Source organism: Dendrobates tinctorius, unplaced genomic scaffold, assembly GCF_039654945.1.
Source record: "Dendrobates tinctorius isolate UK_male_01 unplaced genomic scaffold, ASM3965494v1 ptg000046l, whole genome shotgun sequence".
NCBI classification, from domain to species: Eukaryota; Metazoa; Chordata; class Amphibia; order Anura; family Dendrobatidae; genus Dendrobates; species Dendrobates tinctorius.
In genome coordinates this window covers 30,979,438-30,992,949 of record NW_027361714.1, presented here as the reverse complement: position 1 = coordinate 30,992,949, position 13,512 = coordinate 30,979,438, and the positions used below count along the sequence as shown (strand labels likewise).

At 39.7% G+C, this 13,512-nt stretch overlaps 1 protein-coding gene across 2 annotated transcripts in view; it reads right to left on the bottom strand.

Annotated features, from left to right (window-relative positions):
* LAMA2 (laminin subunit alpha 2) overlaps positions 1-13,512 on the bottom strand; it is a 1,313,887-nt gene that overhangs the window by 764,309 nt on the left and 536,066 nt on the right. For both annotated transcript variants that reach the window (XM_073575794.1, XM_073575795.1), the window contains exon 12: positions 11,851-12,027. In XM_073575794.1, the coding sequence (XP_073431895.1) occupies positions 11,851-12,027 (177 nt within the window). The remainder of the gene's footprint in view (positions 1-11,850; positions 12,028-13,512) is intronic.

Sequence of the window (13,512 nt, the reverse complement as noted above, 5' to 3'; positions counted from 1 at the left end):
ATTTGTAATTCCATCATGTGTTCTTTTGTGGGTATAATGAAATACAGGCCAGATGCTGGATTCTGATACACTACAAAATATATGGAACTTCGAAATTGCTAAAGTTCCTTTGACTTAATGAGAATTTTAACAGAACACTGGGAAACTGGCTGAGCATATCACAACCATCATACTTTATGACTCTGTAGAGAATGTCTTTAAAACCACTGCTCTATCTCAGCAGTCGAACAGAGAAACATACTGAGGAAAAGTAAAAAGACCTTACATCATACACTTATTTTTAAGTGTTCCAATAATATAAATATATATTACTTCGGTTTACGAGCTTTTGAATGTTTTTAAAGCATTTTATACCGGTAATGCACTTCTTTTATAATATTCTTTTTTGTACCATTCTTAAAATATTATTCATTAAACTAACTTAAAAGGATCTTGCCATCTAATCTCCAGATGTTAATGACATCTTGAGTAACTTTTTCTTAAACCAGCTTTGTCCTTAATGGACCATGATTGCCTTTAAACTTTTTGTTATTTGGAATACCATACTAACTGCCCAACTTTCTTAATGGGCTGTGGTTTCTGAGATAGCTACAGGACATAACAAGCCTGAGTTTCATTTATAGCCCTCCTATCTCCATTTGAGCAAATGCCTGGAGAGTAGTTTTTGTAAAACTGTACAGTGATCTGATTCTTTGTTAGACACCATCAATGTTAAAGTTGTTAACATTGTATTCATTCCCCTAAACAAAAGATCATTTTCTTACACATTTTGGCCCTGTCCAGTCCTTCTTGCTGTATAAAGGGGCATTCGTACTTCAAGATAATTGTGAACAAGCGTTATTAAAAATACTTTCCCGATTATCTTGCCTTGTAAGTCGACTGCCAATCATTCGATCAGCTCGAGAAATATTTTTTATGCAGATCACTCAGTAGACATCATTTGCTTTGTTATGCCTGTGCAAACAGACATTCAAATGACTGCCGAGCAACAAAAGTTTACCGATCGGTGATCGTATTGTGCCAGCAGGTCATGTAGATGGACCCTTAAGCCCCCGACACACACAGCGATCTCGCTAGCAAGATTGCTGCTGAGTCACAAGTTTTGTGATGCAACAGCGATCTCACCAGCGAGATCACTGTGTGTGACACCTATCAGTGACCGGCCCCCCTGCCGGGTATCGCTGATTGTTGTGGAAAGCCCTGGACATTTTTTTGATCGTTGGTCTCCCGCTGGCCAGCACGCATTGCTTAGTTACCAGCGCACTGATGCAGGGAGCTGGTAACCAAGGTAAACAGTGGGTTTCTAAGCGCCGCACGGTGCTTAGAAACCCGCTGTTTACTTTGGTTACCATCTCCCTGCACCAGCGTGCTGGTATCTAAGGTACGCGCACGCTCGTCATCGCTGGTGCTAATCGCTGGTGAAGCTGCCTGTTTGGCAGCTCACCAGTGATCATGTAGCGACACACCAGTGATCCTGACAAGTTGATGTCGTTGTCGCTGGTGAGTCGCTATGTGTGACGGGGCCCATATTGAGATACAATCCATTTGCAAGAATAATGGTAATGATGAGTGATGTAATTAGATTACTTCCCAGACCCAATATTGTGCACAGAACATAAAGCACTCTGCCACTCTTCGTACAGCATACTGTCACCCAATGATGCATAGCTCTCAACTGTCCTGAATTCAGGGGCACTGTGAGGATTTGAAAGGTCAGTCCCACTGTCCCATGATGTTAGGGCTAACTACTCTTGGGCATCTTCTTCACTCCATAGCGCCTTCTCCTCAGGGGCAGGGCCAGGATCTCACTGCACACACTTACATTGATTAAATAAACAATTTTCTTCTTTTTTTCTGGTCTCCCTAGGAATTGAGCTCATAACTTCTTGCATTGCAGACCAGTGCTAAATCAATGAGCCACAGGCTGCAATGATCAGTAAAGGAGAATTTGGTAATCTTGAATGTTGCAAAATCTGACAGCACAGGCAGCTTAAACTGCTACATAGAGAAACCTCTGCATACTGTATAGTAAAGTATTTATATGTCCCTGTATTCTAGAGATGAAAAAGCTCAGATATGTATTCTTCCAATAAAATTATTAAAAATAATGAAAAGCAATTACCATATTTTTCACTTTATAAGATGCTCTGGATTATAAGACACACCTCAAATTTTGGGAAGAAAAATAGGAAAAAACTTTAATAAAATGGTGGTGCTTCTTATAATCCATGCATCTTATTGCTTACTGGGGGTGGTGGCTGTGGTGAAGCGGGGTCCCAGAGTTGCTGCTGGAGGAGGCAGGAGTGGAGCACTGCTGCAGGCCGCAGCCTGGGATGAGGGGGTGTTCCGATTTGCGGAGCGCCGCTGTGCTCTGTCCCCGGGTGTTGCTGTCACTGCGCTCTGTCCCTGGTGCTGCCAGGTGCTGCTACCACACTCTGTACCCCAGTGCTTGCCGCTGACGTGCTCTGCCCTGGTGCTGATGGGTGCTGCTGCTGCGCTTTGTCCCCTGGTGCTTGTCGCTGCGCTTTGTCCCTGGTGCTGCCATGTGCTGCCGCCGCTCTGTCCCCCAGTGCTTGCCACCACTGTGCTCTGTCCCTGTGCTGCCGGGTGCTGCCGCCATGCTCTGTCCCCCAGTGCTTGCCACCGCCATGGTCTGTCCCATGCTGCGTGATGGGCTCTGATGTTCTCTGCCCTGAAATCTCATCTTCTGAGATTTCAGTGCCGAGATCTCCATCTGTGTCCATTTTCCCAGAAGGAATCCACTGCACATGCACAGGAAAGCATGGATGGAATGTCAGAGCCAACTACACAGCACAGGACAAAGTGCAGTAGTGGCGGAAAGCATAGGGGGACAGAGCACAGTGGCATCGGGGGACAGAGTGCAGCGGCAGCACTCAGCAGCACCAGGGACAGAGCGCGGTGGCAAGAATCTGTACACACGCAGCGGCAGCATAGATAAGGTATATCCACAACGTAAGATGCACCCCCATTTTTCCCCAAAAATCTTTGGGGAAAAATGCATATTACAAAGTGAAAAATATGGTACATAAATGTCATTTTTACTACACTTTTTGCAAAAAATAATAAATATCACAAATCAGCAAATAACAGACATATTTTGTATCCCTGTAATTGTAACAACCAATACTACACAATGTTCATATTATTTATGGTGATTTGTAAAGTGCATTAAAATGGCATGATTGATTTCCATTTTCTCTCTTAGAACCATGAAAAATTTAATAAAAGTGTAATGCTAAAGCCATGTTCACACAAAGCATAAATTCTGCTTTTTAGACTGCTTGTGTTCTGCAGTTGTCCACACCACATAGAGCAATAACAATCTTTTCTGAATATTGCATGTTTGCGTGTTCTTTATGCCTTTTCACCTTACTTGCTGCAGATGTGAAGATGTGTTTTTAACAGGGCAGAATAGCTTTGATTCTGCACTTTATTTTTTGCATGCATTTTTTTCCAAGCTCTACATGGAAGCCTATAAAGAAAAAAGCATGCAAGGTACATAATACAACAGCATCTTCATATGCACAGATGATGGCATTTTCATGAAATCACATCCAAGTTACTTGGACATTAAGGTCTTGTCCACATGTAGTGCAAATGCTGCGTTTTTTCAGCACAAAAATTTTGCTGTGTTTAACTGTCCAAAGTACTTAATTATATGGTTTTGGAGCTTTTTTCTTCTACGTGGAGCATAAAGAAATACATAAAAAACACATGGTATGTCACTCTTTATGTTCTGTAAAAGTTGGGTGGTATGATGATGGAATACTTACATAGTAAAATAGTTAGCAAGGCCAAAAAAGACATTTGTCCATCCAGTTCAGCCTATAAATAAATCCCCAGATCTAAGTCCTTCTAGAGAACCTAATAACTGTAAGATACAATTGCAAAACACATGATCTCTCTCCATGAGTTCATTCATCCTCATGTGATGATGTCTCCGCGGCTTGTGTTTTGCATGTTTTTACATATTTCCCATAAGGGATGGGGGCATTGCTCTAGAATCACTGCATTGAGAAACATGTGATGGTGTCTCCACAGTGTTGGATGTTGATCTCCATGAGTTCATTCACCCTCATTATTTACAGCCTTCTACTAGGCATTGCTCCTACTGGCCAGTTTCCTACTCCACACTGATGAGGGGCAATACCCAGAAACAGCTGTCTGTGGATGGATACCATGTTTTGGCATAGGTGGTTTCCTTCATTGGAGACTGCCCTTCCCGTGGTTGTTCCTTCTCGGGGAAAGACCTGGCTAGTCATTGCTTGTGTTGAGAAACATGTGATGGTGTCTCCGTGGCTTATGTTTTGCATGTTTTTACATATTTCCCATAAGGGATGGGGGCATTGCTCTAGAATCACTGCGTTGAGAAACATGTGATGGTGTCTCCGCAGTGTTGGATGTTGATCTCCATGAGTTCATTCACCCTCATTATTTACAGCCTTCTACTAGGCATTGCTCCTACTGGCCAGTTTCCTACTCCACACTGATGAGGGGCAATACCCAGAAACAGCTGTCTGTGGATGGATACCATGTTTTGGCATAGGTGGTTTCCTTCATTGGAGACTGCCCTTCCCGTGGTTGTTCCTTCTCGGGGAAAGACCTGGCTAGTCATTGCTTGTGTTGAGAAACATGTGATGGTGTCTCCGTGGCTTATGTTTTGCATGTTTTTACATATTTCCCATAAGGGATGGGGGCATTGCTCTAGAATCACTGCGTTGAGAAACATGTGATGGTGTCTCCGCAGTGTTGGATGTTGATCTCCATGAGTTCATTCATCCTCATTTTTTACTTCCTTGGTATAAACAGATCCTCTGAGAGATATTTTGTATTTAGATCTATCCCAGGCACCCCAGTCAATACCTCCAGCTTAGGTGCATCATTACAGTATTGTCTGAGCTAAAGATTTTGTTAAGATAGGGATAACAAAGATTTCAAAAACACAGCAAATGGAACACTATGCACAACGTCCTCCTAAATTGGAGTTCAAGGGTGTTTTAACAAACAGTACTTCAGGCCTCCCAAAAAGGATGCATAGGTAGCACAACAGAAGAAAAGAGCAGTCCGTCAGTGGTTCTCCTCCACTTATTGCTGGCAGAGAGTACTAGTTACAAGATTTATTTCAGGAAAGCTACTGTGTAAGACTGTTTGTACATGGTGCATTTTTTATGCATTTTTAGGGCATTTTTCTTTGTGGAATTGGCCTAAAAACACCAGGGAATGCTTATAACAGCAAAGTTAATGAGAATCCTGAAGTGTTGTGCACATCATCAGTATTTTTCCTTTCAGGATTTGTTGTGCATTTAAATCCCCAGCATGTCAATTCTTGGGTGCTTTTGCCTGTGATTTTGACCCACTGATTGCACAGGAAAAAGACACAGGCAAAAAACACACAAAAATTGTAGCCGATTTTCCGCAGCATTGTTGCTGCCAAGAAAGGCAGAAATCTTGAGTACATTTCTGTAATCAAATACTCAGCATGCCCACATACTCTAACAGTGATTTTTCAGACCAGTTATGAGCATCTTATAGAATACTGTTCTTCAAACAACACCCTATCGTGATAACTGTTCTAGAACAGAACAACTTTTTAATTTATTTTATCTTTTGTATCTCACTTTTATTGATGCCATTGTCTGTAGACTTAGAATGCCTCTGTAGAGATCTAATGATCCCATCCTAAGGTTTGAGCATTTGTATGAAAGCAAAAACTAGGAAGTATAAGGCTATGTGCTTTTTCAGTGTGGATTTGCACCAAATTCACAATGTATTGCCCAACCAATGTTAATCAATGGGAATCCAGAATTGCTCTGCACATGCTGCGGATTTGCAGCGTTTTATTTTCCCCATGTCAATTCTTTTTGCAGATCTGCAGCGTTTCTCCAACCATTGACTTACATTGAGTCAGTCAAATCCACAGCTAAACTGCAGGTGTAAAAATGTCTTCGGATTAGCTTCATATTTGCATGTCAAAAATGCTGCGGAAAGGAAAAAGGAAGTATGTGTGAGCGGAGACTATGTGTGTGTCTGTATGTGGGTGGAGATGATATGTGAGTGGTGAATATGTGCGGGTCTGTCTGTGTCTTTCTGTCTGTGTGTCTGTCTGTGGGTGTCTGTGTGTAGCCAGGCACCGTCTGATGGGACTACTACTCCCATCCGGCTATGTCTGCTACAGTGACAGCATGAGCTGATAATGGGATAGTAGTCCCATCATCCGGTGACTGCGCTAAATTGTAAAACAAAAAAACACATTCATACTCACCAAACAGCTAATTCCCCGATGCCATCGATCACCTGCAGCAAAAATAAAATAAACCAACACAAATACTCCCTGGTCTGCCGTAGTCCTAAATAACGAGTGTCCCATGACGATCTCATGTGTAGAACAGTCAAATCGGGAGATATGACCACTCTACATGGCTCCGAAAATAGTGACAGGAGGTATCCTCCCAGAGTGCATCACTGCGCTGCTGTCAGAGGTCACCAGAGTTCATGCTGTCACTTGTGGCACTACTGCATGAGAAAATTCTCACACAGCAGTACTGCCATAAGTAAGAGCATGTACTCCGGTGACCTCTCAATGATGCACTGCAGGAAGGATAATCTCCTGTCAGTGTATCACCGGAGCCATGTAGAGCAGTCACATCGGGAGATGTGCCTGTTCTACACATGAGATCTTCGTATGACACTCGTTATTTAGGACTATGTAGGATAGGAAGTATTTGTGTTGGTTTATTATTTTATTTTTGTTGCAGGATATTGAGGGATTCGGGGGATTAGGCGATGCATTAAGCATGGTTAATTAAGATTAATATAGGATTTTATTCTGGCTGTGTCTTTATTTACCATACAACTTTAGGATTAGTAATGGAGGTGTCTTATTGACACATATCCATTACCAATCTGTGGGCTTGATGTTACCGGACAATACACAGGTGACATCAACCTCACAAATATTACCCCACTTGCTCTGTAGCCGTGGCAAGTGGGGTAATATTTGTGAGGTTGATGTCACCTGAGTATTGTCCGGTAACATCAAGCCCACAGATTGGCAATGGATATGTGTCAATAAGACACCTCCATTACTAATCCTATAGTTGTATGGTAAATAAAGACACAGCCAGAATAAAATCTTATATTAATCATATTTAAGAGTGAAGGTTAAGTGCCAGAATTGGACCATCTATAAGATGCACCATTTCTGGGGCAGCTGTGGGCTGATGTTTTTAGGCTAGGGGGCCAATATCCATGATCCCTTCTCAGGTTATTACTATCAGCCCACATCTATCTGCCTAGCCTTTGCTGGTTTGATTTTATAGGGGGACCCCATGTTAATTTTTTGTGAGGTTCCCCTGTGAACTAGCCAGTAAAGGATAAGCAAACATCTGTGAGCTGATATAAATAGCCTGGGAACCTTTAAGGCTATTGGCTCCTTCCCAGAATATTAAGATCAGCCCTCAGCCGACGGCTTCCCCTCTGCTGGTTATGAAAATTATGCGGGATCCAACGCAATTTTTTAAAAATGTTTTCGAAAAATAAATAGATATTGCATTTCATGCACTATAAGGTGGTATGTGAGCAGTACATGGCAGTATGTGAGCACTATATGGCAGTATGTGAGCACTGTATGGCAGTATATGAGCACTGTATGGCAGTATATGAGCACTACTTGGTGGTATGTGATCACTATATGGCAGTATGTGAGCACTATATGGCAATATGTGAGCACTGTATGGCAATATATGTGCTCTATATGGCAGTATATGTGCTCTATATGACAGTATATAAGCACTATATGGCAGTATGTGTTCACAATATGGCAGTATATGCGCTCTATATGACAGTATATAAGCACTATATGGCAGTATGTGTTCACTATATGGCTGTATGTGAGCACTGTATGGCAGTATATGAGCACTATATGAGCACTTTATGCTGCTATGGTGGTATAGCAAATGTTAGAGGAAAGATATATATATATTATATTCACTTATATTTGTTTTGTGTGCAAACATTGTATGGTATGCAATGATATTATGGTCTTCAATTGAGAATGCAAAAGAAGAGGTTGGACACGGAAATGACATCACAATTCCTTTTTTTTGTTAAATAATATCTTTATTTAGCTTACAAAAGCGCGTACAAATCTGCGTGAAAAACGCATGAAAATCTGCATCAAATCCACATAAAAAACGCGTGGATTTTCAACTGCGTTTTCTGCCAAGAGAGGAAGAATCCGTGCAGATTTTTACAAGAAAAAATCCGCAAAGTATGCAGATACCCTTTACTTACACTTGTTAAATAAACACTACGAGACTAGTCTTCTAACAAATTTCCATCAATACCATTGCATAGAATAAATTTATAATTGAACTTGAAAAAATGTTGTAGGCAGAAGCCATAGTGCAGATGGGAAAAGAGCCTACTTCATAATAGTGCATTCCACTTATCACTATTCCTCCTTAGATAATAAAGAGCATAAATAATTTAGAGTGATTCATTTAACAGAAATCTTACTGTAATCAATTCAATTTGAAATAAAATGAATAGTAAAATGAAATGAATGATGAAATAAAATGAAAAAAATATTATCAGGAAGGTACTGTGAGATGATTATAAAATATTGTTCTTTTTTTAAAACCTTTTAACTGATATTTTAGACTATTTCCTCCAATGTACTTTATAAGCATTTTCTTCTATTATTAGGTACTTTTTAAAATTAATTTAAGCTGTAAAAATCAATTCAATGACATTTATGTTCTCTAAGTTCTAATATTAACCGCTAACTTATCTAATCTCCTCATCCACTTCAAAACCAGCTCGTCTTCAGCCTCCTTTTATTGCAGTTTGCAATGTGTGTCCCCTGTCAGAAATAAATTCTAAATAAATAAATAAGTCAAATCTACAGGAACCATTGTGATGGTAAGCTACTTAATCATTCGAGTAAAAAAAATGTCATCATGGCTATAATTCACATGATGCAACATGACAGTTAAGATGTACTGTGGTAATTTGTAAGAGCTTTCAGTATTATTGAAGTATCAAAAATTTATATGGTTCACTTATTAAGTCAAATTGTTTCATTCAGACAGAAAAGACTGATACTAAATCACAAAAGACCAAAGCATTACACTGGGGAAGAAAAAAAAAAGATTAAAAAAGACTTATATGTTAAAACGATTTGTACATAGAGTTATGATTATTCCATTCAGTGAGTGGGAACATGGAGATATGAAAAAAAATAATAAATATCTGTGAAGCGGATGGAATTCTTTGCTTGTGTCAATTGTTAAAGCTTAGAGCATGTAAACTTAAAATTGGGATTTCTGTCTGAAGAATGACAATAGGCTGACAGCATTGATGACATATGCAAATGATTCTCCAGTGGACTTCGGCCTTTTATTTTTAAAAAAATATGCAGAAGAAGGAAAACATTCACCTTTCCGACGTTGGGCATAATAATACACCCACATCGGACTCCCTCTTTTTAGTGCCGGCTTCGGCGCAGAGCCCGCACCTTTCCAGGCACATGTCAGCTGATATATAGAGATGATCTGTGCCTGCAGCAGAAGCGGGTGGAATCGCAATCCACCCGCGGCTGGTAACTAGTTAAAATGCTGCTGTCAATTTCTGACAGCGGCATTTAACTTGCGCTTACCAGAAGGGTGTCCTTTATCCAGCCCATTGGTGACCCCGTCACATGATCGTAGGCCACCGATGGGTTGGCATGACAACCAGAGGTCTCCAGCAAGTGCTCATAGTAAGTGAGCATTTTTGCTACATAAAGGCAATCTGATCATCGCTTGTGTGCAGCAGAGGCAATCGAGGTACTGCAGCTTCTAGTCTCCCATGGAGACTATTGATACAGTCAAAAAGTAAAAAAAAGTCTTAAACATTTTTTTAAAAAAAGAAATAAAAGTTAAAATCACCCTCCTTTGCCCCATTCAATATGAAACAATAAAAAAATCAAATATGCACATATTTGGTATCATCGCATTCAGAAACGCCCGATCTATCAATATAAAAAAATAATTAACTGATCGCCGCAACATTGCATTAAAATGCAATAACTGGCAATCAAAAGATCCTCTCCACACCAAAATAGTATCATTAAAAATGTCAGCTTGGCATGCAAAAAATAAGCCCTCACCGAACCCCAGATCACAAAAAATGGAGATGCCACAGGTATTGGAAAATGGCGCAATTTTTTTTTTAAAAACAAACTTTGGAATTTTTATCACCACTAAGATAAAAAAAAGAACCTAGACATGTTTGGTGTCTATGAACTCGTAATGACCTGGAGAATCATAATGGCAGGTCAGTTTTAGCATTTAGCAAACGTGGTTAAAAAAAAAACAACAGTGGAATTGCACTTTTTTTTGCAATTTCACCACACTTGGAATATTTTTCCCGTTTTCCAGTACATGATATGTTAAAACCAATAGTGTCATTCCAAAGTACAACTTGTCCCACAAGAAACAAGCCTTCACACGGCCATATTAACAGGAAAATAAAAAAAGTTATGGCTCTGGGAAGAAGGGGAGCAAAAAATGAAAACGCAAAAACTGAAATACCCCTGGTTGGTCGTTAAGGAGTTAAAACTATTTCTGTCACACCAGTGGCGGACACAGACAGACCTCTGTGTAACAACAGTAAATGTGCCCTTAGCAGTCCAATAATTTTGCTTTGATAAAAGATCGTTTTGCTGCTTTGAAGGTGGAAGTCGGAATCTTTATCTCTTGGGTCTCCGCCCCTCTGTCACACTTTATGAATGTTTAAGTTCTACTGTCACCTTAAAGGCAGAAACCCAATCAAACATTAATCTGTTCACTACCATTAAATATTTCTATAGATTGATGGTGGTCTGTATCTTCTCAGCCCTGTTAATGAACTGCTTGAAATGGTCTACCAGGAACAGCTCGGTATTGGTCTCAAGGCCTTTGACCCTTCAAAACATTAATCTATGTGGATGTAGAGGGTCTACTTCCACCAATTTAATATTAATGCCCATCAATTTAAATCCATATATAATCCCTTTAAAGCTAAAATTATATGGCAAGGCTAGTTTGCATAAAATTCACTAAAACTTCAGCAAAATTATGATGAAACTTCATAAGTTCATTAATAACGTTGCAAGGGACCTTATAATCATCAAATGCACATGATAGTATTTTATGTAATGGCAGCAAGGTCGCTTGCAAATTTTCCCCATAGAAGGAACATCGAGAATGCACCATGTATCTCAACGTTTCTCTGTAAGTCTCCACTATGTAAATCTAACTTTAGCATTAGTCCTGCAAAATGTGGATGTTTGCAGAACCTGTAAAAATGACCGACTGAGGATCAATTTTCTAAGTCTGAAAGTATGTTGATATTTGCTACACCAGGAAAACCTGTTTGCTGTTTTATTTTTAGTTTTGGATTAAAAGCAACATGTCTTATATTGTAGTTATGTCTTTGGTGCATCTTCACACAATAACGAACCCGGATAATCAGACAACTTGATTACAAAGGAAGTATTCAAATTTCTTCTCAATGAGGCGTGTATTCTTACATGCCACTTTAAATGTGGCTACAGGTTTCGTAAAAATAATAAAAGCTATAGCTTGCCCCACTAATTTCTTGATGTCTTTTCTACATATAATTCTACTGTTAAATAAAAAAAGTAAACTAAAAACTGTATTTAATAAAACAATTTAAAACTTTTATAGAAAACAAAGTTATTCATCTAAGGTTGATATAGCTACTCCCATTTTGGGTATATACATCCACCGAGCATTATCATAAGTAGTCAATAAATTAGGAAAGATGATTGTGAAAAGGACTTACTTTTCTGTGCAGGTATGCAGCTGGGGCTGACCAATAAATGATGTCCAGTAGCCCTTGGGATCGTGCGTCTTCTCTTTTAATACTTAGTTGCTGTGGGCCATCAAACTTATCCTTAGTAGGTGTAACATTGATGTTACCATCTATTTCGGTAAGGAACCACCCATTCATAACAATGACCTGATGAAATAAATATTTGTATGTGTTTGGGTACAAAAGTGACTATTGGAGGATTCAAAATTGATATGCAAATTCATTCTTAGCTGCTATTTATTTTATGATTTGTGCCATAATTATTCCTCTGTTTGCCTCCAGTAAAATAACACTTTTACTCACCCCCGGGGCTGGCACCATTCCAGCTGTGTCAGCATTGTCTCTATTGGAGCTCATGGGATATTGTTACGATCCCTGTGACCAATTAGTGGCCGCTTCACTCTTTCCTCCTCCAGATGTATCACATCCAGAGGAAACAAAAGAGCAACAGATCTCACTTTCTTTGGATTTAAGTGATTTGCCTGAAGGCAGGGATAGTGAAGTGACCGCTGATTGGTAGCAGAGATTGCATGACGTAACAATGTCATGCAAGCCTCAAGAGAGACAGTGCCAACACCACTGAAATGGTGCCAACACCAGAATTGAGTATAAGTGTTGTTATTTTACTATGAGTAAACCATATGGATTGAGAAGGTGTTGTCCAAGAAGTGGACAATCCCTTTAAATGTATTCTATCAGTAGGATCAACCCTCCTAAGCCTTCTAAATGGGTATGAAAGTGAATAAATTAAAATATCTTTATATCTGACATCTGATGACTTACTCCAGAAAAATCTACATTTCTTCATCATAAAAAAGAGGAGCATAGAGAGGGTAGAGGAGAGTAAAGCAGCGGCTGATTAGCAGCAGGGATCACATGATGTAACAATGTCACGTGAGCCCCAGGAGAAACAATGCCAACACTGCTGGAACAGTGCCGCATTGGAGGTGAGTATAAGTGTTGCTATTTTACGGGGGCAAACATGCCAATTGACAAGGGGATGTCTGAGTAGTAAACATCCTCTTTAAAGGTAATCTATCAGTAGGATCAAACTTCCAATGCAATCTATATGGGCAATAAATTTATGCCTTTATATCTGAGATCTGATATGTTATTAAAGAGAAATGCACATTTTCTTAATATATAAATTAGCTGTTATGATCTATGGGCCGAGCATAGATCTCCCAGAGAATCTGCATCAAAGACTTAATGAAATGAAAGGGGAAATTACTAGTGTGAGACATGTAACTAACACAGTATAGCACAATTGAACTGTGACTCATTACAAACATGTGTGCAGCAGTAGCTCTCAAAGCTTTGACATTTTGCAAAACTGGCTGCCTGTGAGATGCAGTCTGAAGCACTGAGAGGGCATCTGTTTAATGCTATACTATGTCAGTTATAATGATACACAGCTTTGCAGGGAAGTTTCAGGTTGCTCTGTTTCAGTGAGAACAATCTGAAAAGAGTTCACTCAAATCATGTGCATCATATAAAATACATATTTTTCTGCAGCAGAAAGGTATTTGGGTATTAACAGTAACCAAGCCCATGGGGCAATCACTACCTCTGCAACTCTGTAACTTGGTGAGTTTCAATGCTCCTTTCATTTCGTGTTGCTACTGTGTGGTG